At 43.4% G+C, this 24,210-nt stretch overlaps 1 protein-coding gene across 2 annotated transcripts; it reads left to right on the top strand.

The window, feature by feature from the left end:
• The first annotated feature begins 1,447 nt into the window (after nt 1-1,447).
• Nucleotides 1,448-24,113, top strand: vclb (vinculin b). 2 transcript variants are annotated; one of them, XM_027031714.2, is made up of 21 exons: nt 1,448-1,794; nt 7,848-7,918; nt 8,298-8,448; nt 8,807-8,915; nt 9,031-9,153; nt 10,061-10,221; nt 14,204-14,294; nt 14,457-14,604; nt 15,089-15,242; nt 15,527-15,702; nt 15,937-16,127; nt 17,087-17,286; nt 18,626-18,754; nt 19,164-19,313; nt 19,673-19,781; nt 20,066-20,368; nt 20,602-20,726; nt 21,259-21,444; nt 21,611-21,814; nt 22,427-22,531; nt 22,852-24,113. In XM_027031714.2, exons 1-21 carry the CDS (start codon nt 1,627-1,629, stop codon nt 22,996-22,998), a joined length of 3,201 nt encoding a protein of 1,066 aa, XP_026887515.2. In that variant the 5' UTR covers nt 1,448-1,626; the 3' UTR covers nt 22,999-24,113. The 2 variants fall into 2 exon arrangements, with proteins under 2 accessions (XP_026887515.2, XP_026887514.2); XM_027031713.2 differs by having other exon boundaries at nt 14,201-14,294.
• The last annotated feature ends 97 nt before the right edge of the window (nt 24,114-24,210 follow it).

Raw genomic sequence — 24,210 nt, 5'->3', positions numbered from 1 at the left:
ACTTCACAGCTCAGAGGAAAAAGATTCTCAGACACCAGGGTTCTGAGACAGATGGCAGCAGGAGACAAACTAGATCTATATTGCAAGCAATGAACTATGTCAATATAAACATTAAATGGATTATTTATAAGCCAGCATACACCCATGTTTTAAATACTGTCTAAAATCAAACCAAAATCATACTCTGGATGTGTAGAGGAGTATTAGTCATTACTGAAATAAAATATGACCACCATCTCATCCCACCACCAAACCGTGCCACGTGCCAAACAGTGGTTTCATACACTCTTCATACAATCCATGACAGGTTTGTTTTGTTTGTTTGTTTGTGGTTATGGGATTTATTTTTTAACTGTAATGTGTAAACCCAATCGTGTAAATGGCAATATAACTGTAAATTGTATAATTACATTAGTGTAAATGGCAATATAATTGCGACTCTTCTCTTGAGGCACTAACTTGAAACAGCACTGAAGACTTAGGTCAGAACACAGATGCACTACTGAATGCATCATGGTCAGTAGTCAGTGGCAGTACCTAATTTGTATGAGTTGTATGATGTATGAGCAGTAAGAGATGCAATGTGGAGTTCAGCGCATCACTCTTGATGTGTGTACAGCAAGTTCCTCAATTCCTGCTTTTTGGACTCTTCCATATTAGGTCATTCAGTGCTGTCTGTGGAACTCTCCAGGGAAATGGTGGGAATCACTGGGCTGGCTGAGGCTCCTGAAATGCCCTGATGTTACAACAGTGTGTAAGTGCTGGGGGGAATGTGTGTGGTTTTTTTGTTTAACTGCACTACTGCAAACTCTAATTTATGGTCCCGGTTATAGGTCCAATACATACAGTACATCACACCCTGTCAATGTGAGTGTACTATGACCAGTTCTAGTTCTACAATATGAAATACAACTAAAACAAAACAAAACCGTATCTTTACTGTGGCAATTTTGACAGCTCAAACCCAACCCAAGTTTTTGAAACTGGAATTTCCTTCGACCGCTAATTCTACGACCAGAGCCAGTTCCGGTTTTCCCCCCTGACTGGGCCCATATATGGATTCTAATCTTTTCTACCAGTTTACAGTTCTGTGGAATCAAAAACAAAACACAGCACAGGACTGGGGGTAACAGAATATAAAAAGTGACTGAAACTGCGTCCAGGACAAAATGCACCCTCGTCATTCCAGTTAACAGAGCGCTAACTTGGCATGTTGGAATACTCATGGGTAGAACCGAATTTCCTTTTTAGGACAAGAGAATGTATTACGTAATTTGGTAAGAACTCGCGTCTCTAGCAAACTCGACTAAAGCAGAAGGCGGTGGAGAGAAGGGATGAGTGGCGTTGACCTGAACCAATCATGCGCACGGGTGCGTCTATCGGTACAATTCTATTGGCTGCGAGGTAGCAATTGTAGTAAGAAGCGAAGGTTTAGGTTGTTCTGCGTGCAGTCGGCGCTTCCCATGATAGGTGGGAGAAAGGAGAGTTCAGCTTCTGTGTGTGCTCACGAAGTGAAACAGAGCTGGCTACGCTGCAGAGAATCTCTAGGAACTGAGGGCTCTTAACCACTTAAAGCGCCTTAATATTTTTTCTTTTTCTACCGACTTGCTCGTCTGAGTTTTCATCATGCCGGTTTTTCACACAAAGACGATAGAAAGTATTTTGGAGCCCGTGGCTCAACAGATATCCCACTTGGTGATCATGCACGAAGAAGGCGAAGTAGATGGGAAAGCCATCCCGGATCTTACCGCTCCCGTAGCCGCGGTGCAGGCAGCTGTCAGCAACCTCGTCAGGGTAAGTGCCTTTCCACAAGGACGCGATAGAAGCGCAACTGATCATTTAATGGTCTTTGCTTCTCTAAGCAACTGCGTGGTCCTCTAAAAGTTTTTCAGCATCCTGGAAACCTTGAGTAGTATGCGTTACATTATGCTTAAAGTTTCCTGAAGTTATTTGATCCAAGCGGTTTTCGCCTTTCTCTCGAGCCCCCGACGGGTAACGTTAGGGTCAATGTCATCCTTTGTCTCATCGTCGCGCGATGCTGTCTGGATAATGCACAAAGTAAACACACTAATCTCACACATTTTAAAAAGGAAACATCATTCTGGCTATCACATTCTGGCTTTCTTGGACATATAATCTATGAATTTCTCCATTTCGCCTGGTGTGTGTTGGTACTTTAGCCCCACAGTGTCCTTTCATCTGAGTGTTTTATGAAAGCCACGTTGGTCCTCTGACCATCTCCCATATCACACATTTCCAACAGTGCCGCTGTCCCAGCCACAGCGCCGCCCGGTCAGCGCCTGAGTGCTGTTATCTTTCGCCGCCATATCTCTCTCTCGTTCTTCTCTGTTTAACAGAGGGAAATGAAAGGTTCACCAAAGGCTGTAAATATCGTCTGAATGACACGTTGACCTCACAATCTATTCCTGTCCTGTCCCTGTGATTGTGGAGTCCATAACAGTTGTTCAGTTAAATTTAGACGGAGTAATATCTTAACTACTTCTCTGGAGCGTCACCTCGTCTTACTCAACGGATTATGATTTATCTGTAAATGAATAATTATAGATACATCCGTATGATGTATGTGGAAGTTTACGTATAAGTGTCCAGTTTATCTGGATAGTTGAATAGACATAAGGAATGTAGCGTGGGGGGCAGGATTGGTGCAGGACGATTTCTCTCCTTATGCTCTTCCACTGTCCACACCCTTCAACACTTGTCCTGGCCCTTAAACATGTCTCTGGTGTTATGTGAGTCAGTCAGCCGTTTACACAGTCATGTCTCTTCGCAGAAGCAGCGCTCACACGAACCGCTTTCACACTTCTTTTATTTAAGTTGTGTGTTTAGCTCCCGTCCTCTTAAAATTCTCTCTTGAGCTCATTTCGCAGTTCACACCCTTCAAAGTCTTTCGCTCCCCCTGTAAGCCCACTATTTTGTTTTTGTTTGTTTTTTTCAGATATTGGCCGATATCTTCAGTTAAGAATAATTTATCATTTTTGTTGCGTGCAACTGTTCCCTTGCTGAATTTGAGCGTGACTTTGACGAATTTTGCACTGTTGGAAGGATGAGCGCATGTTTCCGACGCAGTGCCAGCCTGCATTCTGGAATTGTTTGGAAACAGCAGCACGAAACTGGAGTTTAGTGGAAAGTGCCCAGTCTAGGAGCAGACAGGAGGGGCTTCTGTCCTTTCACTGTAAATTTTCCTTGAGCTCCATTATGCACACTGTGTCAGGCCAACTCAGATGCGCATGCCTGCTTATGTTTCCCAGGCAAAAGAGGAAAAGTGAGGGACAAGAAATAGGAAAGTGTGAGAAGAACTGAGAGAGTCCCTCAGTAGGCTCTTTAACTTGAACTTCTTTAAGCTGCTAACACCTGCTCATTCAGGACTCACTACTGTTAATTGTTTCAGGAGGCCCTGTGCACATCAGGTTTAGTGCACAGAGGTTCACTATTCTTGGGGTTATTACACAAGATTAGGCTTAGTATTCAAAGTCATACAGGATTGTCATGCAGTGTCATATAGTACAGAGAGAGTTACTGTGGGGGGGTGTTAGGGTTCGCGTGGATGGAGGAGTTACGGTTAGTGTATAGACTACATCGTCAGCTGCTGGTTGAGTGAATCTCCTACTCAGTGCTGAGGAATCCCTGCATTTCAGTTTGCAATATTTTCCATTGAGCAGCCCAGTGACTTCCCCTACGGAGCCGCGTCAGCATCCACTTTCTCCACAGAACCGGTTCACTGTTGGTCAAGATGTTCCATGCGTGCGAGTCCTTACACAGAGGACAAGGTCTTGCATTAGGCCAAGCTGACTTTGCTCCAGGCATCTGTTGGAGCCACGATGGTGTTTATGGTGACCGTGCTGAACTCAGGCTTTCCACTGGAGAGAAGGCGTGCTTGAGTGTGTCCTCAGTGGGAACAGTTGTCTTGGTGGAGAGTGCAGCGCTTGCTGAGAGATGAGCAACTGGAATGCAGGGAATTCTCAGAGAACATGCCATGTCCGAATTTGGATTGGTTCATGTTGTTCTGGGTTCTTTTTGTATCTCCTACATTGCAACAATGATTTAAGGATTGAGCTACAGTGGAAAATACACAGATGTGTTCAGTACCCCATGTACTGAGCTTTCATGTAGACCTGAAAAAAAGGTGCTCTTACTGATAATTAACATAAGGCTTTCTTACATGCAGGCAACAAGAGCTCACTGCAAGCAGGGTTCATATTTCTTTATGGAATGGTTATCATCCATATCCACACATTGCACTGTTTTAACTGGGGTTATACAATTGTAAGTCAAGTAAAATTTATTTATATAATGCTTTTTACAACAGTTGTTGTCACAAATCAGCTTTACAAATGTCTGAGTCCAAGCTCCCAGTGAGCAAGCCAAGGGTGACAGTGGCAAGCAAAAACTCCACAGAGCATGAGGAAGAAACCTTGAGAGGATCCAAGACTCAAAGGGTGGGGCCCCCAAGTCAGCTCCAGTGTTGTTGTGTTGTGTTGTGTTCTGTGAGCTCTGTTCACCAGTATGTGTTGGTAGGAGACATGTTGTTTATATTCACGAACATGGTGCTGTTTGAGGTTATCTGGTGGTCCATAGTTGTTGGGTAGTCTGGAAGGGTCTGCAGAGCAGTGCTGAACTTCAACATGCTTCCGTTTGAGCTGGAGACTGAGCTGGACTTCATGACTTCTTGCAGCTGCTTGGGGAGCCTCTGCAAAGCTGGGTGTGGTCTGGAGATCCACCACAGTCAATTTCACTTTCTCTCTCTTTCTCTGCCTCTGCCTAAGCAGCCCCAGTTATTTAATTTACCCCCAACTTAGCCACACCTTTCCCTGCCGAAACGATATATTTTTTGTCTAGTTCTACCTTTATAACCTACTCTGAAACAGCTATCTGCTCATGCAACAGTGTGTCCTTGAAAACCTGTATGGGGTACTGACTTCTGATGTTCCTGTTGTCATCCAGAAGTGAAGCCTCTATTACTGTGGCAAAGAACCACAGCTCCCCTTCCACACCCTGAAACCCCACCCTTTCCTTAAGCCCTTTAATTTTCATGCAAATGTATAGTTGGCTAATATAAATAAACCCACCTATCTGGTTTGTATATGCATGAGCACTCACTCGCTCCACAGTGATTTACTGTAAGAATCAGTCTTCTGGAAGGGTAAATGCCTAAAGCCCCACACACGTAAATGTTCATGTGCTTTTTCTTTATATCTGTATGTAGGCAGGGTTGTTGTGAACCTAGACTGTCTTGAGTACACTGCACATCTTTCCACTTTCTTTTTGAAGTTGTTGCCGGCGCTAATTTAAGTGTTATCAAGGCCGCACTGTTACCTCATACCCTTCACATCCTATGTATGAAAGACATAAGAGGAGTGCTTCCCATAATATGATTTTAACATTCTTTAACATTCTTTAACATTCTTGTAGTCATTTATTAAATAATCAAAGCATTATGAAACTAGGGTGTTTTATAGCAGTATGCGCACACGTGCGTGACAGTCCTTGTGTGTGTGTGTATTTGTGCCATCATGCCATGTTTGCTCGTGTGTACATATTTGTATGTGTGTGAGAGTTTGTGCATGTGAGTGTAGGTGTGCATTTCCAGTGTGCGCTGGCCAGGAGGAAGGTAAAGAGCCAAGTCCTGACCATGTGATGAGGATTACTCTCTCAGAACAGTGAGAGAAAGAGAACACCCATGCACCCACGCACTCACATACCCACGCACACAGGGCTGAGTGCTTCCTGGGTTAGTCACTCCAAGGTCCATGTTCCCTCTTCTATTTGTTGTAATTTGTAGAATATAAGTGAATGTCTCTGCATTTATCCAATCTATAGTGATTTACTAACTTTAAAACCTCTGCTGTCGGGAATTTTCAGGGAATTGAAGACTAAGTAATGAAATCATTCTGCATAAGTAATATATATTGACTGGTAGAATAACAGCTCACCAGCATGTGTGTCTGCTGCGTCGTTTCATTCATTAGTGACTAAAGTACTCTGCTTCCTGTTATTATTAGATTGTGCTCAGGACAGTGAGTGTGTTTCACTTTGGAGGTGTGTGTCTGTGTGTGTTTGTGTGTGTGGGGGGGCATGCATGCATGCCAGTCCTGCATTCTATGAAGCCTTTTACTTTGCCTGGCAAGTGCACTAAAAACTCTGTATGTAGAGAGTGCATTGAAAGGTGTGTGTGTGTGTGTGTGTGTGTGTGTGTGTGTGTAAAGCGATGAGAGAAGGAAGACAAAGCACCATCTGTTAGCCTGACTCTGGTGCTCTGGGTTTAGCAGTAAAGTGCATAATTCCAGACCTCTCACAGCTGCATAATTCCTCTCACAGTACTCTTTGAGCCCTCTCACCACTTCTGATTAGTAGACTTTCATAAGTGCATTATTTCCCATTTTGCCTGGTTTATAACATATAACAGAGCATAACTGCTTAGAAGAGCAGAAGAACTCTGTAACAGGGTGTGGGTGTTCTGTAACAGGATATGAGTTGCAAAACAGGGTATAGGAGCTCTGTAACAAAGCAGATCCTCTGTAAAATGCCAGCCACAAGTTCATCTTATGCATTTCTCTGCACTCCAGACCAAGTTGTACTTCACGACACTGCACCAGATATGGTGGGAATGTATCCTGTAGAAAGGAGGGGAAAAGATACTGAGAAGGGTCCTGGAAAGCAAATAAACAGCAATGGGTGTGTCTTTCTCTGGTTCTCCTGTGCCAGAAGTGATGTCACTTGGGGGCTGGGCATACCTGCAGAAAAGCCACTCGTAAAATCCACAACACTGACGAAAATCATTGTGGCTTAGCAACTGCATTTAGTGAAGTTCTGCTTGTTGGACTCAGAGGTATACTGTAGTCATGCTACAGTTAGAGGGGCATGCAGGGATCAGACCATGTAAAAGTGCAGGAGTCATGTCTCAGCTCGTCAACAGCTTGGCTAAGGCATGAGTGTGTACAGTATTTGCACATAGTGCTGGCTTGGTGTTTGAGTAAAAGAAACACTCTTCAGTTAACCAGAGGCCTGTCCTCACATGACTCTGTGCACATTTACTCTTAATTTGTAAGCATGAAACGTCATGCTACTACTACTCAGCTCTAACACGACCAATAAGAATCCAACAACGTGTAGTGACCTCACACAGTAGTATTCTCACTTTACAAAGCCCTGTCCTCCTAAAAGGCATGCATTAACTTGCAGCCATGAATGCACACAGCTATATTTTACTTGCTGTAACTATTTGCTATTTGTTGAAAAAATAACAAACTATTTGTTTAAAAAATGGGGTGAGAGTATGGTGCAAGCATGCGTGAGACTGCATGTAGATACATGTCTATAAGGTGGTTACAGTAAGGGAAGGGTGTGGGAGATAGTGGGTGATGTTATTACAAATTGGTGAGGCACAAAATAGCTTAATTTTTAGCTCGCATGCACTTTGCTACTTAAAAACACATCTACACCTGCTGATGAACCCATCTACACCTGCACCAGTGCAGGGGGCAGTTTTGCGGGTGTTTGGCATGCATGTATCAGCCTCGTGTGTGTTGACCCTGTGTATTGAAGCCACACTCATGAAGTGAAAAGACATGTATAGCTCTGACCGGATGAGGGTTGTTTGGGTGGAGTAGCTTTCTTCATTGTTCTGATTGTTTACTCAGTGGGGTACTGAACTCAAGACACAGCACTGGGATTGTTTGTGGTCCAGATAGTCTTCCCACAGTGTCCTGTTTACCCTGGTATGACTGTAAGATGTTGGTCATTACTGAAGCTGAAATGGATGTGCTTTGTTCGCATGGTTTTCCTCTGCAGAAGATTCACTTTGTTTTATTGCTTGTGTGCATGTACAGGTGGGGAAGGAAACAGTGCAAACTACGGAAGATGCCGTTATGAAGAGAGACATGCCTCCTGCATTCATTAAGTAAGATGCATTAACCTACAACACATGCTCACACAAGCTCTCTCCTTGTCTTTTTTCTCTCTTTGGTCATTTCAGTCAGTAATGGTTCATGAAGTGTTTGTATACATGCTAATGAAGTGTGTAGGGGTAGGGAATTAGAGTGAGGGCGGGTTTTGCAGAGGAACTGTGTGATGAATCTGATAATGGTGTACTCAGTGGGTTCGTGGCTTTCAGGAGGAACTGCATTAGAACACTGCAGAATGTTCACAGATCTTCTCTTTGTGGTGAATGAACTAGGTGGGTAAACTGTGTGTGTGTGTGTGTGTGTGTGTGTGTGTGTATAAACGCAAGGTTAAAGTTTATATATTATTGTATTCCATCTCTCACTCTGTCTTTCTAGGGTGGAGAATGCGTGCACTAAGCTGGTTCAGGCGGCTCAGATGCTGAAGTCCGACCCATACTCCGTTCCTGCACGTGACTACCTCATCGATGGATCCCGGGGCATCCTCTCAGGAACCTCTGACTTGCTCCTCACCTTTGACGAGGCTGAGGTACGCGCTCATACACAAATACACTCGGACACAAACGCACAGTTGTACACGTACATACGCACAATCCTATGTTTACAAACACAGACATTGCCATACAAATGTACACATACATAGTCATGCAAATACTGCCATGCAAATGCACACACATAAATAGTCATGCAAATACAAATGGACACAGACACAAAAAGTACAGGCCAGAATTATGGAAAAAGTTATTATCCAAACTGAGAATGTCTGGGTAAATGTGACACAGAATATAAAAATCAGAACAGCCTAATGGGATTAAGCAGAACCAGAACAGCTGCGTACACCTCCCGTGTGAAAGGACCTGAGAGCCTCTCTGTTCCCTCACCCACAGGTACGGAAAATCATCCGTGTGTGTAAGGGCATTCTGGAGTACCTGACTGTTGCTGAGGTGGTGGAGTCAATGGATGACCTGATCACGTACACGAAGAACCTAGGGCCAGGCATGCACACATAAGCACATGCATGCACATGCACACAAACCCCTGCACACACCCACAGTGGTAAGACTGTCTAGATTGAGTTTGTGTTTGTGTGTGTGTGTGCGTGTGCATACAGGAATGACAAAGATGGCGAAGATGATTGATGAGCGCCAACAGGAGCTGACTCATCAGGAGCATCGTGTCATGCTTGTCAACTCCATGAACACAGTGAAGGAGCTCCTGCCTATCCTCATCTCAGGTACTGCATCTTCATGCTACTTATATTAATCTACTGCATATTCATACTGCTTATTGCATATTCCTGCCAATTACATTTCATTACAGCATATGTATGCAACTTGCATCTCACCACTGTCTCAAATTAAATTCATATAGCTACTGCATATTCATACAGCTTATTAAACTACTGCATATACCACTTAGTTTAAACTATGGTATATTCATGATGCTTACAAACTCCTAATAAAGTTGTACTGCCTACTGTCAGTGTGAATCAGGAAATTATGTATTTCCAAGTAAAACAGTGAAAAAGCATGGGTGGAACATATCAGTCAATATTTCATCGGGTGACCACAATAATAATGACACTATCGGAATGGTTGATATGGTTATCTGATAACAGCACAGTGATTTCTCCATACATTCTCCATTTCATTGCTTGAATGCATTAACCTAAGGTTCTGATATATTTTTGATCATTTCCAGTACTAAAAATAGTCAGGGCTTCTTTGCTTTACTTTTTTTCTAAAATGCTTTGAAAAAAAAAAAAAGCAATAGCTTTCTGTAAGCAACACATAATGATCAAATCACAGCCGTGATGCGATTCACCAAAATGCACTTTCTATTATGTTGTTTTTTAATACTGTATTATAAGTATATTGCTATACAATATTTTGATATGTTTTACTGTGACATTAAAACAACCTATCAAGTCCTTGAGGAGACATGGTTAGTTAGTTGGGCTGCATTTTTCTTATCAAAATTAGATTGCTCTGAGTCATCCAAACCATGAACCCTACTCTGAAATGGCTGACTCTGGGTAGATTGCCTATATACATACTATATATCATTACTGCAAAGGCCAATATTGTCATAGAGATCGCACATTGTAGCGCTGTGGGGTGTCTTTCGTGTCCATCCATCAGGCATAAAGATCTTTGTGACGACAAAGACAGGGCAGAGCCACGGCGTGGACGAGGCCCTTAAGAACAGGAACTTCACCGTGGACAAGATGAGCGCTGAGATCAACGAGATTATCCGCGTGCTTCAGCTCACATCCTGGGATGAAGACGCCTGGGCCAGCAAGGTGTGTGAGCATTTCGTCTCTCTTACACACCCCCACACGTTACCCCCCCCCCCCCCACACACACACACACACACATGAGGATCTGCATGCACACCAGCCAGAAATGCAGCAGCAAAGGAAATGTAAAAATAATCAGATGTGTTCACAAAAAGTCACAAAACCTCTTTGTAATCACTTGCATGTGTATGTGTGCACATGCCTGTGTGTATATGTCAAAGTATGTAGGCATGTTCTTATTTGTGTGTGCACAGGTACCCACATACATGCTCTTCACTCTCCTGGCTCTCTTAGCGAGTGTTAAGCAGACTGCAGCATGGACATCTGTCAGCGAGCGTGTGTGTGTGTGTGTGTGTGTGTGTGTGTGTGTGCGTATGCATGAAGAAATTAACTTGTGAGAATGGAACTTTTACACAGGAGCTATAGTCAAGTCATTCTCTAACAAGAAAGCTGTTTGCTGTTTGAGTTTGCTATTTGAGTCAAACTTGTTTGGGCTATTTGGATGAATATTTTGAGCAATCTGACTATTTTGGGCCATTTGAGTTTCCTGCGAAGTTTGAGTGCTCTTGGCTGTTTTGAGTGTGACCTGTTTCCTTTCTCCTGCCCTCTGTCAGTTCCTGCTATATTTGTGAGGTTCAAATTTTGTGATTTATGTCTATCATTTTCTTTTTCCCCTCTCTCCTTCTTTTCTGTTACTCATGTAGAAGGTAAGATCACTCTCACTCTCTCTCTCACTCTCTCTCTGTCTCTCTGAGCATGCCCACAGTCTGAGTGTTCACGGCTTTGTGTGTATAGTTACTTACCTGTGACGTCATCTATAAGGACAGATGACAAAGGTGTGCATACGTGTGTATGTCCTGAGTGGAGGCCAGCCATTATAAGCAATACTAATGGAGTGTGGTGCTGTGGGCGGAGCCTGTAGTAGGCTGGTGAGGTTCTCTCACAGAGCTCCTCTCCTTACCTCTGTCCTGCTGTGTGTCAGTGAGTCATTGCGGGGTGCTTCCTCTGAGTTATTGAGATGCAAAGTCTAAACCTGCTGCTGTTGTTTATGGGAAACTGTGGACAGTCGACCCATGTCTGGGCTAAAGGCCTGGAGTAACAGAAGGCTCAATGGAACTCAGCCCCACCCAGCTCAGCCCCACCCAGCTCAGCCCCGCCCAGCTCAGCCCCGCCTTATGCTAGCACCGCCTGGAAGTGTATGAAACAAGAAACACAGTCTCTCGCTGTCCTGTGTTTTGTTTTGTTTTTTTTTTCTCATTTATTTATACACATTTATGCATACTTTATGTATAAATATGGTGTGTGTGTGTGTGTGTGTGTGTGTGTGTGTGTGTGTGTGTGTGTGTGTGTTCATCTTTGGCATCTGTGAGCTCAGTTCAGCTTTTGTTTTTATACTTGCATGGTTGATGAATAATGTTTTTCACAACAAAATCAGAAAACTAGCTTGTGTAGTTAGCAAGGTTATAGTGGACAGGTCACAGCACTGCATAATGGAGCATGGTGCATCAAGCACCCTGAGATAAATAGCAGATAAAGAGGATGAGGACCAGTCTCCACTCTGGAAGCCATTTGCTCTGCAGGGTTAGATGTCACCTGTTTACCTGGTGCAGAGAAGCTGCACACTGTGTGTTAAATCAGAGTTTGGACTGGGGTTACTACTGGATTACAGTGTGTCTGTGGAATAGTTAGGGTGTGTGTCCAGGGTGTTAGTGATCTTGTGCAGTGCTTCAATTTGTACTGTCAGAGCATTTAAAGCAGAATCACTGTGGGTGGATCAGTAGGAGTGCACACACATCAGCACAGCATGGATTATACAGACAGTCAGCGAAGAACTAGCGTTCCCTGGTTACTCAAACCTGCATGTTACAAAAGCACAGGTAAAGACCAGGTTCAGTCTTAATTATTTAACTGTATGTATTTTAATGTATTTTTTATTTATTTCAATTATAAGAGCCCTCTAAATCTGAAACTGGTATCTAATCTACTATTTAAAAAGTGTATTTGAAATGGTGAGATCTAACAGAAATGGCATAAAACATGCAACCACATACTCGTATATTACAACAAAGGACAAAAATATTATAGGCCTGGGTTTTTCCCCAGTTAGGTCTTTAGTGACAAGGTGATTTGTCCTGCCTATTGTCATATTCTTGATTATCATCAAAAATGGGAAACAAATAAATAACTAAACTGCACTGTGAGGAGCTTTGGCAGGTGTGTTGGAGTGAGGAGGTCTCTGAACCTGGAGTCCAGCTCTCCACGTCCACAGTTTAACACCCTTGGTGTAAATGATTTGGCAGTTCTTTCAAAGCTTTTTAGAGCATCAACACTTGGGCTTAAAGATTCAAGTCCTTCATTGTGAAAGCAAATTAATTAGCTACACACCTCTTTTTCTCAAAATACATAATGGTGTTTATTTACTGACAGAAACATTGGAGTCTCACACATTGGCCTTTTTGTACCCATGTTTCAAAAGTAGCCGTGATGGATTGCTTGGATGGTGTCAGTGGGGAGTCAGTATATTGCCTTCCCAGCTAAACACTTTGTGATGTCACAGCTAAATCTGGACAGTACAAGGCATACTGTTGGAGGGAAGAATTGCCGATTCTCTTGGCCATTCTGAAAGTAAATGTTTGTCCTGGCAAGTGTGCAGAGGTTCAGCAATTGTTCTCTCAACGCCTCTCGGACAGGCCATAAAGGCTTGTATTAAAAACACTCCTGAAGGGGAATTTGCCTTTTAAGGATCCAGGCATCACAAGAATGCTCTGAGTTACGATATCCTTGGAACCACTCTACAGGCCTTTTGCCATCTGGGTATCAGACCCACCCTGGGGCTACTATGGCCTTTTGCCCTCGGGGTATCAGACCCACCCTGGGGCTACTATGGCCTTTTGCCCTCTGAGTATCAGACCCACCCTGGGCCTACTATGGCCTTTTGCCCTCGGGGTATCAGACCTCCCCTGTAGTTACTGTGGCCTTTTGGAGAAATGTGAGTCATTGATTCACTGTTGACAATGAATTAAACTTTGACTTTTCATTTGCTCCTCCCTGGACTAAAAATGGAACCCATGATTACAGTGTAATGACAACTTAAACAGTGCCTTTAGCACTGTTAAAATAATAAAAAGAAGGTAGTTTGTCTTTGTGTTGACATAAAGATTGAATTATTTATAAACTGTGTGTGTGTGTTCGTTCTCATGTGTGAGTCAGTCCCAAGGAACCACAGCTGAACTTATCCTAAAAAGGAAATGTGCTGAATCTCTCTCACACACACACACCACACACACAGAGCTCTTGGCTGACATAAAGCATACAAAAATATGCTCTTTCATTGCTTGACTAATCTCACACACGCACCCTTCATTATTTCCTCCGAAATGTCATTAGCTGGTGTGATTATTGCAGCAGGATACTGTCTGAAGTGTCTGTCATTTTCCCTGATGAGGAATCGGTTTAGAAATAATAATTTAAAAAAAACTGCTTAAGGGCAACAGAAACGTTTCAACGTGTAGAACAAAAAATGTTGATCCTGTCAGAATGTTAGTACCGTTTGATATTGATGACACATACAGGCCCTGATTTTACTAAGATCCTAATGAAAAGAGCTCATTTGCATGGGTAGTCTAATAAATTGCATGTGCAGATGATGGGTGTTCTGTGCATAATTTCTAAAAGAAAAACCTGCATGAATGACATATGTAGAAACAGTGTTTTAATTATGCTTTTGCATATGCTAAATGCTGTTAATGTCAATGGTGAGTTTGCATCTCAAGAGGTTAGTTACCAGAAGCATTAATCAGGCATTAAACACAAGCCCTGGGATTTGGTTCTGCTGGCTGTCAGAGCAGAGTCTGATCCTCCTGTACAAATCATAACGCTACTGCTTTAATGTTTCACAGAATGAGGGTGTGTGTGTGTGTGTACTTGTTCACACATGCATGCATGTGCAAATGTGTGTTCTCACTCTGCTCTTGTCTTTCTGAAGGACACTGAGACTATGAAGAGAGCACTGGCACTTATCGACTCTAAAATAGCCCAGGCAAAGAACTGGCTAAGAGACCCCAATGCCCAGCCTGGTACTACTCCCCATACACGCACACATGCATGCAATCCCAGGAGGCACTGTCAGACACACTCTTTCATAAACTCTTTCACTCCAAAATATACTCACATATGCCTGTGAAACATCATATATTGTTTGTTTGTGCATTTTGTGTGTGTGTGTGTGTGTGTTGCAGGTGAGGCAGGTGAACAGGCAGTCAGGCAGATATTGGATGAGGCAGGGAAAGTGGGTGAACTGTGTGCTGGGAAGGAGAGGAGAGAGATCCTGGACACAGCCAAGACCCTTGGCCATCTCACAGACCAGGTGGCAGACCTGCGTGCCAGGTAATGCTGGGCACATGCGTGTACACACACACACACACACACACACACACACACACACACACACACACACAGTAACTCAGATACTGAGCTCATAGCCTGTTTATTACTGTTCCTGCTACATTACCAAAGCTAAAATATGATGTCTTCTACACATTAGATCAGATGAAATTAGACTGATTAGATAAAGCTGTGTGAGATTAGCGTTACTTTAACAATGCAAACTACAGCCCTCAAGAGAAGGTTCAGAGATGCTCTGATTGTGGGTCACAGAGCTATTAGTAATCTCAGCTAGAAAATGGATCATATTCAACGGTTTCACAAAATCCTATGGAATGTGGTTTTAGACTTTATGAAATCCCTCTCCATAGAATTTTGGTAACTATGTTAAATGGGCTGTGCATGTGCACGTCTGTACATGTGTGTGTGTGTGTGTGTGTGTGTGTGTGTGTGTGTGTGTGTGTATACGTATGTGTGTGGTTTACAGGGGTTCAGGTACGAGTCCCGTGGCCATTCAGAAGGCCCAGCAGGTGTCTCAGGGGCTGGACGTGTTGTCGGGGAAGGTGGGGAGCGCTGCGCGGAAACTGGAGGCTATGACCAACTCCAAACAGGCCCTGGCCAAGAGGGCAGAGGCTGCACAGGTGAGCCTGCACACAACGGCATCATACCCCCCACACACACACACACACAGGCACACTCGCATGTTCAGTTCAGCTACTCAAAAGGAACACTGGTCTAGAACAGAATGCAGACACTTCGAGTGCATAACTAGTATGTAATAACAGCATATGCACACAATTTTATTTTTAGAGGTGATGCAAGGTGTTGCAAGTTGAACATGATAAAAAACAGTCTGTACTGCAGTGATGAGGAGTAAGTGTGTGTGTGTGTGTGTGTGTGTGTGTGTGTGTGTGTGTGTGTGAAGGGCTGGCTAGCAGACCCTGTTGCTGGCCCTGAGGGGGAGGAGCATGTGAAGGCGGTCTTGGCAGAGGCGAGGAAGATCGCGGAGCTGTGTGAAGACCCTCGTGAGAGAGACGACATTGTGCGCAGCATGGGCGAAATCGCTGCCCTCACGGGCAAACTGAGCCAGCTCAGGAAGGCGTACGTGACCACACCAACATGACACACCCCATTATGCAACCGTGCGTGCGTGTGTGAATGCAGATGCTTGTGTTTGTGTTTGCGTGTGTGTTTGAGACAAGATTTGTAAGCTTATTCTTAATTACACTGATGCTAATTCACCAATGCAGTAGTTTCTGATTCCAGTGTGATTTTAATTTTGAAGAATGTGCATCTCACTCATCTGAATGTGTGTGTGTGTGTGTGTGCACACAGGGGTAAAGGAGACACCCCTGAAGCACGGGCCCTGGCTAAGCAGATCTCTACAGCTCTGCAGAACCTGCAGTCCAAAACGGGCCGCGCTGTAGCCAACAGTCGGCCAGCCAAAGCTGCAGTGCACCTGGAGGGGAAGATGGAGCAGGCCCAGCGCTGGATGGATAACCCCAGCATGGACGATGGTGGCGTGGGTGGGTATATGTGCTCACTCTGTACAATAGCTAAGTTGGAGGTTGTACACACAGTTAAATACATGCCAAAAAATGTCCACATCCAAAATTGCATAATATTAAGCAATAATCTGAACACCCAGACATGTTTGAATTTTATATCAAACAATTAAATCTCTTCATGATTTTATCTTTGCATGTAAGACGACTATGTAAGTGAATTTCCCTGTTTCCAGCTCCTGTGAGCAGTGATGAGCAAATGGTGACACTGGTCTCAGGAAGCATTTATCTAGTTCTTGTTAAATTTCAGACCAGTGATTTGTTGGTAGGACCATTTACATTTAATGTTGGGTTTGTGTGCACTTACACATGCTCACACATAGACACAAACATAATCTCTTCATGGACTTTCATACACAATATATGCTATATACAAAGTATTACTTTGTAAAAAAAAAAAAAAATTCTTCCTTTCAGTAAGTTTGTTTATATCATTAATACCATCCCCCTAAGTATTGGCCCAGTGTACTAAAATCTCACTTTCAGTTTTAACAGCATATATAATAGAAGCAGGTTGCTAATCACCCAGCAGTCGTTGCCAGGTTACTGTTGACAGAAGGCAAGGTCAGCTGTCTGTGCTGAGTCTGAATTCATTCATATGTTATGCCACCGCAGAGACTCAGAGCTCTCCAGGGTCAAACCTGCTGTCACTGCTCTTGGGGATTCTGGGTGTTCTCTCTGTAGAGATGCTAATTCCACTCTCTCCTGGAACTAATTCCAACGCATGAAAATAATTTTTAGGCTTGTGCAAACTTCTAAACATTTAAAATCTTTATAATGCATTATTACAGTTTTATAAAGTTCATGGCTAAGAAACAGTAATGACTGGTTCGGTCACATGATTTAGTTGAGTGCTGATCACAATCCTGTATATTGGAGTAGTACACAACTAGTTTTGTGTATTTTGTGTGCTTCTTCAGGTCAAGCAGCGATTCGTGGGCTGGTTGCTGAGGGCCGTCGCCTGGCCAACGTGTTGCCAGGCTCTCAGCGAGCGGAGCTTCTGGGGAAGTGTGAGCAGGTGGAGCAGCTGATGGGTCAGCTGGCGGAGATGTCGGCCCGTGGAGGTGCAGACACACCACACGCTCGTGCCCTCGCACATCAGCTACAGGATGCACTTAAGGTAGAACATGTTCTCTCTCTCCCTCTCCCTCTACTCAAACACACACACACACACACACACACACTCTTAATCATACACTCAAATACTCTTTCACACACAGTGGCGTTTCCTATGCTTGTTAACCCTTGGACTTGTAACAATGGGTAGTCAACCACTAACCCTACTCATCCTCTCGGCTGAAATTTCTCTCAGTTTCCCCCACGTGTTGTTCAGCAGTTCAAATAAGACCCAGACTGCTCTCAGCACTTTTAAGTCTTTTTTTTACTCAAGGAATTATTCATCTTCAGTTCTCTTGTGAATAGTTCACACTCTCTTATTCTCTGAATATGAGGCTAAAATATTTGAATCATTCAGAGTCTACTGGGTGATCAAAGTCCAGTTAATCCTATAAATCTACTGGGTGAGGTAAGTCCTATTAGCCTGGATTATGTCCTCCCCCAAAGAGTGCCATCCACTCCTTTTATAATGTCAGCATTATAAATGTTAATGTTGGCACAGTTTGCATTATATTCACGCGGTTGACAATTTTGTCAAGTCTCCTTTGCTTACCAACATATTTTAAGTTTCACCATGTTTAGAATCCAAATAAGCTCCCCAGAAGCATGAATAAAAACTGTGTGTGTGTAGAGGTATGAGAAATTGCATTGTATTACATAAGAGCTTCATTTCCACTGTGGGACCAAAGGGTTACTGTGGCCATGCCATTGTGTCTGGCTGCTCTGTGCATTCTGAACTGTCCACGAGCAATGTGCTGGAAATCAGTCATGAAGTATTTGTAGCAGTGAAAAGTAAACAACTCTGGTCCCTACATGTGCATGATGAGCTAGATAATCTGGATATCTGGAGTTTGGACCGTTATTAGTTACTTTTCGTGTGTGCAAAACAGCAAGGACATATTGAAATGCCAACCGTTGGCAAGAGAGAGAGAAGCCAACAGAAGGCCTTCCTCCATTTGTGTAGAACTAGTCAGTGAATCTCTCCGTCATTATGCCATGCCACCCTAACGGTTCTGTGGCTCTGACAACAGTTAGATAACTATGCTGAGCACAGTGTGTATGTGTGCCATGCTGAACTGGAAAAGTTACTGCCTGTACTTAAAACCATTCGGCCATACAGTGGAAAAGAGGTTATGATTTCCAAAGGGTTCTGCTGCATTATTAATCAAGGTCATTGGCCTTGATCATCCTTTCTTTGGAAATCTTATGTACTACACTGCAGTTTTTATTGTGGCTACATTTTTAACTACTCCCTGGAGTCGTCTTCATAGAATCTTCATAAATATTCCACTTTTTTTTTTTTTTTTTTTTTTTTCAATGTTTGTGTCTGTTGTCTGTTTCAGGAACTGAAGGGTCAAATGCAAGAGGCCATGACCCAGGAAGTGTCAGACATCTTCAGTGACACAACCACCCCCATCAAACTACTCTCTGTAGCTGCAACTGCTCCACAAGGCACCCCAAACAGAGAGGAGGTAACCTACCTACCCACCCACCCCATATAGTTACACACACGTGCTGAAGCCTTTGTGTATTTTGTAATATGTAGACTTCTACATGCATTTATATTTATCAAGTAATATGTAAATCACCACTGGGAACACGGCTACCCAAATTACCAACAAATAATGAACAGTCTATCACAGTGTTATTTAAATATAAGCTGCACTGTTGTTTTGAAAAAGTTCCTTTTGATTGAAGTGGAAAAATACAGCTCTCACTACATTCCACAGCGGACTGCAAGAATAAGGCACTCAGGAGACCAAACCACATGCTCTCATGTTCTCTGGCTGCAGAGCATAACGTTTGCGTCTTCAGTCACTTCAAGTTTAAATCTACATCTTAAACTGGGGTGTGTGTGTGTGTGGGTGGGTGCGTGTATAGGTGTTTGAGGAGCGGGCAGCGAACTTTGAGACCCATGCTGGGCGGCTGGGGGCGACAGCAGAAAAGGCTGCTGCTGTGGGAACAGCGAATCGAAGCACGGTGGAGGGAATACATGCTGCAGTGAAGTCTGCCAGAGACCTAACACCACAGGTATTGAGGGGGGTCTGCGAGAGCTGGACCATGCATGTGTACAGTTTGGGGTAATGGCAGGTGGCATATTGGTGATTTATGATGGTAATAGTAGAGGCAGATAAGAGAGTAAATGGTGATGGTAAATGTTAGATGGTGAATGTGTTCCTGATGGTGAGAGTAAATGGTAGAAGGTAATGGTGTTTGTGATGAATCTCATCTTGTTGTGCATGTAGAGAAAAGTGCTGGCAACATAAAGGGTGTAGGTTTGGTTCTCAGGGAACAAACACACTAAATGTGCATGTGATGGTGAGAGTAGAGGTAGATGCTAATGGTGAAGCTGGCAGTAGATAGTGAGTGTTTTTGTGATTTGTGTGCAGGTGGTCTCTGCTGCTCGGATCCTTCTGAAGAACCCTGGAAACCAGGCAGCGCAGGAACACTTTGAAACCATGAAAAACCAGTGGATCGACAATGTGGAGAAGATGACTGGTGAGTTCAAATGGCACCATTTGTTTAACTCCAACACAACACTGTTCTTTCAGCAAAGAGGAAAATAGTTATTAGTGCAAGCAGGACAGATCATCCCTCCCCTACATCATACTCTATTTTGGTTCATTCTTGTTATTTAGTTAGAGGATTTTAAAAGCATTTAAATGACCTCTTCTGACTCTTCGCGCTCTCTCTCTCTCTCTTACTCGCGCTCTCTCGCTCTCTCTCGCTCTCTCTCTCTCACTCTCTCTCTCACTCTCACTCTCACTCTCACCCACTCTCAGCTCTGGTGGACGAAGCAATAGATACCAAGTCGCTATTAGATGCTTCTGAAGAGGCAATTAAAAATGATCTGGAGAAATGTCAGGTTGCCATGGCCAATCACCAGCCGCAGATGCTGGTTGCCGGGGCAACCAGCATCGCCCGACGGGCCAATCGTATTCTGCTGGTGGCCAAGCGGGAGGTGGAGAACTCTGAGGACCCCAAGTTCCGTGAGACAGTGAAAGCAGCCTCAGATGAACTGAGCAGCACCATCTCTCCCATGGTGATGGGGGCTAAGGCTGTCGCTGCCAACATACAGGATCCAAGTGAGACCATCACATTATGTTTGTTTAATCCAAATCATTGTTTAAATACCGACATACTGCACATAATGTAAACACAGCTGTGATTGTTACATGAAGCATCATGAATTTCACTCTCTCAGTTAGCTTTATTACCATGCCCATATGTAGCTACAGTATTGCTTATTATTCAATTAAAAAGTATTTAGTTTGAAATGATAACTGTACATAAAATCTTTTTCTGCTTTCTCTCTCAGCTCTTCAAAAAGGCTTTATGGATTCTGGCTATAGAATTTTGGGTGCTGTAGCTAAAGTGCAAGAGGCCTTCCAGCCTCAGGAGCCTGACTTTCCCCCACCCCCTCCTGACCTTGAGCCACTAAGCGTGAGTCGGCAAGATGCTTGCTATTCCCTAATCCCTTTCCTTATTCCCTAAATCTCTGTAAATGTAAATCAGCCTGTAAATGATTTTGTCTGCACACAGCATATAGAAGTGTAGGCTAAGCATTAAGCATACATGTCTTTTAAGGTACAAGCTTTAGATGAAGGGTGTGAGATTCAAGGTTAAGTGGCAGAAAGAAGTTCAAAATCAATTACTGCTGCTGAATCTCTATTCTGATCTTAAAATATTGCTTGTGTTTTGCTGCTGTAAACACAGCTTGCTCAGCTCCAGTGCCTGAGCTCTTCCATCCTGCAGAGTTAAGATCCAACATGCACTTATATTAAGAATCTACTGAAGGCCTTGGTTAAGTGGATCAGCTGTGTAAGATTAGGATTGTAACTACATTACAGGGTGGTAGATGTCCATAACTGGACTGGAGCACTGTTTCAGGCACAGGTGACCTCATGCTCATTCACTCAAACATACTCTTGTCAGCTTGACATACACCATCTTGATTGTTTTGGTTCTTCATTAGCTAAATGATGACACCGCACCCCCAAAACCCCCCCTGCCGGAGGGTGAGGTGCCGCCTCCGAGACCCCCTCCTCCTGAGGAGAAGGATGAAGAGTTTCCAGAGCAAAGGGCAGGCGAGATGGTCAGCGAACCAATGATGGTCGCTGCCCGACAACTCCATGATGAAGCTCGCAAGTGGTCCAGCAAGGTAGGGGGTGTGTGTGTGTGTGTGTGTGTGTGTGTGTGTGTGTGTGTGTGTGTGTGAGAGAGAGAGAGAAAGAGGTCATTAGCCTAAAATAACTGGCCTGTTGGCTACACTGATATTAAATATATATTTCTGTATTGTAAAAGCACATGCATGTCTGTGCCTCCAGGGTAATGATATCATTGGTGCAGCAAAGCGCATGGCTCTGTTGATGGCAGAGATGTCTCGGCTGGTGCGGGGGGGCAGTGGCAATAAGCGTGCTCTAATTCAGTGTGCTAAAGACATCGCCAAAGCCTCCGATGAGGTGACTCGCCTCGCCAAAGAGGTTGCCAAGCAATGCACAGACAAACGCATCAGGACCAACTTACTGCAGGTACACACACCCTCCACCTAATGTAAATACACACCTACACAATATCCTTAACCTATGACAGGTACATGTGTACACAAACACAACAATAACCTAATGCAGATATGCACACACCAATTTTTACACTGAGTGTAGTGACTTTCCTATGAAGCTAAGTAGTCACTACAATGAGGTGGATTCACTATGGCTGACTCATCACTATTAGGACTGCTCATAAAACTGGAGTCAAGAAATCACTTGTCCATAGCTATTGGAAAGATTTGTTATGTCCAGGCATATTCTATAAACAACAAACCCCCCCTGATGCCCACCCCCCCAAAAAAAACAAAAAACAAAAAAAACAATGCCTGTTGCTGTGAACAATATGGTCAAAATACTGTTGACTTCTTAAGACAACCGTACTGCCTTCAGACTGTGCTTTTGGAGTGAGCGTTAACGTCTCAAGCACCCCCCGGTGGTCAAACAAAAAATAACAATGAAAATAAACAGTAAATTTGCTCCTGCACAGGGGTACCCTTCCTCCTCCTCCACATACAACACACCTATGTAGAACTTTGCCAGCATAGCTAAACATTTGCGTCTGTCTCTCTGAATTGTCTCTCTGCCTTTCTGCAGGTTTGTGAGCGTATACCCACAATCAGCACCCAACTGAAGATTCTGTCTACAGTAAAGGCTACCATGCTGGGACGCACTAACATTAGTGAGGAAGAATCTGAGCAGGTGAGACTTAGCTAGATCTGTCTCTCTGTCTTAACATCTGTCTGGTAATGTCTTCAGTCATCATTTCACTGAATTAGTGGTAGTAAGTTGAAGGAACTGGACTTGTCTTCCCATACAGAAGATTATTTAGGTGTTGAGGTACAAAATTTGGTAAAAGACCAATTTTTAATAAAATAAAAGTAATGAATTTGATCACCAACCTTATGTCTGATCTCTCTCTCTCTCGCTCTCCATCTGTTTTTCTCACTTTTTGTCTCTATGCCCAACCCCATGAGCTGTGCTCTTAACAATAGTAATGGTGATTTTGTTGCTCTATGCAGGCTACAGAGATGCTCGTTCATAATGCTCAGAACCTCATGCAGTCCGTCAAGGAGACTGTGCGGGAAGCAGAGGCTGCGTCAATTAAGATCCGCACGGACGCTGGATTTACCCTCCGCTGGGTCCGGAAGACGCCCTGGTACCAGTGAGAGAGCATTACATCTGGACCACTTCCACAAGCACACACCACACACAGCACCAGCCACTACCACTCTCTCTCTCTCTCTCTCTCTCTCTGTCTCTCTCTCTCTGATACAGTTCCCCTCAGGTTTAGCTGGTAAGCCCTTTATCCCAAACTTGTATATCTGCTGCTCTTACAAATCTCTGTCAGAGAATGTAAGCTAAGGGATTGCCCATGTCACTCCAACTGCTATTATTTTCTAAGGGAAAATTCCTTTTATAATTTGTGTTAAAAACAGGTTTGAGTGATCCCAAGTGTGTTTTATATTTAAATCTGGTAAAGATTGTTTGTTACTTTCCTAAACCTTTAATGTTTTCCTGTACTTTTCATGTTGTAGGCATACAAAGTATGATGGACTTTTTGAAATTCTCCTGTAACAAATTGCACAAATTGTATTCTTTTGTACTGAATCCTTATATTCCCCAAAGTAATAAACCATTGTATTCATTTCAGTGTTTGGCTCTATATGGAGGAGCCGCTTAAATCAGGTGTGCGTGGTAAAATAAGAATAATCACTGAAACGTGTAGGAATCTTATTTTAAGGCCATATTCCTTTTACGTTTTATGCTTTGTCAGTAGTACTGCCAAAGATTTGCTGATCTTCCGATTTGCTTTTGTGTTTGTGTATCAAAAGGGAATGAGCACTGGGGGCTGAAATAGTTAAACCACTCACATTCTACATGACTCTGAACATTTTACTCTGCTTGAAATTATGGGAACAGATTGGTTGGATTTTATTCCATTTCCTGTAACTGGCATCTCTGTGAAGTTGATCACATTTGTTATTGGATTTTTGTTAGTCTGTGTCATTCAGAACCAAACATTTTTCCTGAACCAATTTAGGCCTTTGGCCTGGTGCTCTAGTGTGTATTCAGCATTAACCAAGGCTAATTTGCCTGTGTGTACTCTGCCATCTTTTAATGTTCGAAAGGTAATCACACAGCTGAAATACACTAATGTTCATAAGAATTCTAATGCTTTATAGTACATTTCTAATGGTGACCAGCAATTTGAATGTAAATATCAGTCTGCCCTGTAAGACTTGTTCCTGTGCCTTATTAAAACAACTACTTATGAACAGAATTATGAGTGATGGTAGTAAGTTTTATAGCCAACATATCGAGAATGAGCTGACCCCGCTTCTTGATGGAGATCTACAGTACATGCCAAACATTCAGCG

This window comes from Electrophorus electricus, chromosome 14 (genome assembly GCF_013358815.1).
Source record: "Electrophorus electricus isolate fEleEle1 chromosome 14, fEleEle1.pri, whole genome shotgun sequence".
Taxonomy (NCBI): Eukaryota; Metazoa; Chordata; class Actinopteri; order Gymnotiformes; family Gymnotidae; genus Electrophorus; species Electrophorus electricus.
The sequence above is the reverse complement of the archived record's forward strand: the minus strand, read 5'-3'. Positions and strand labels throughout refer to the sequence as shown.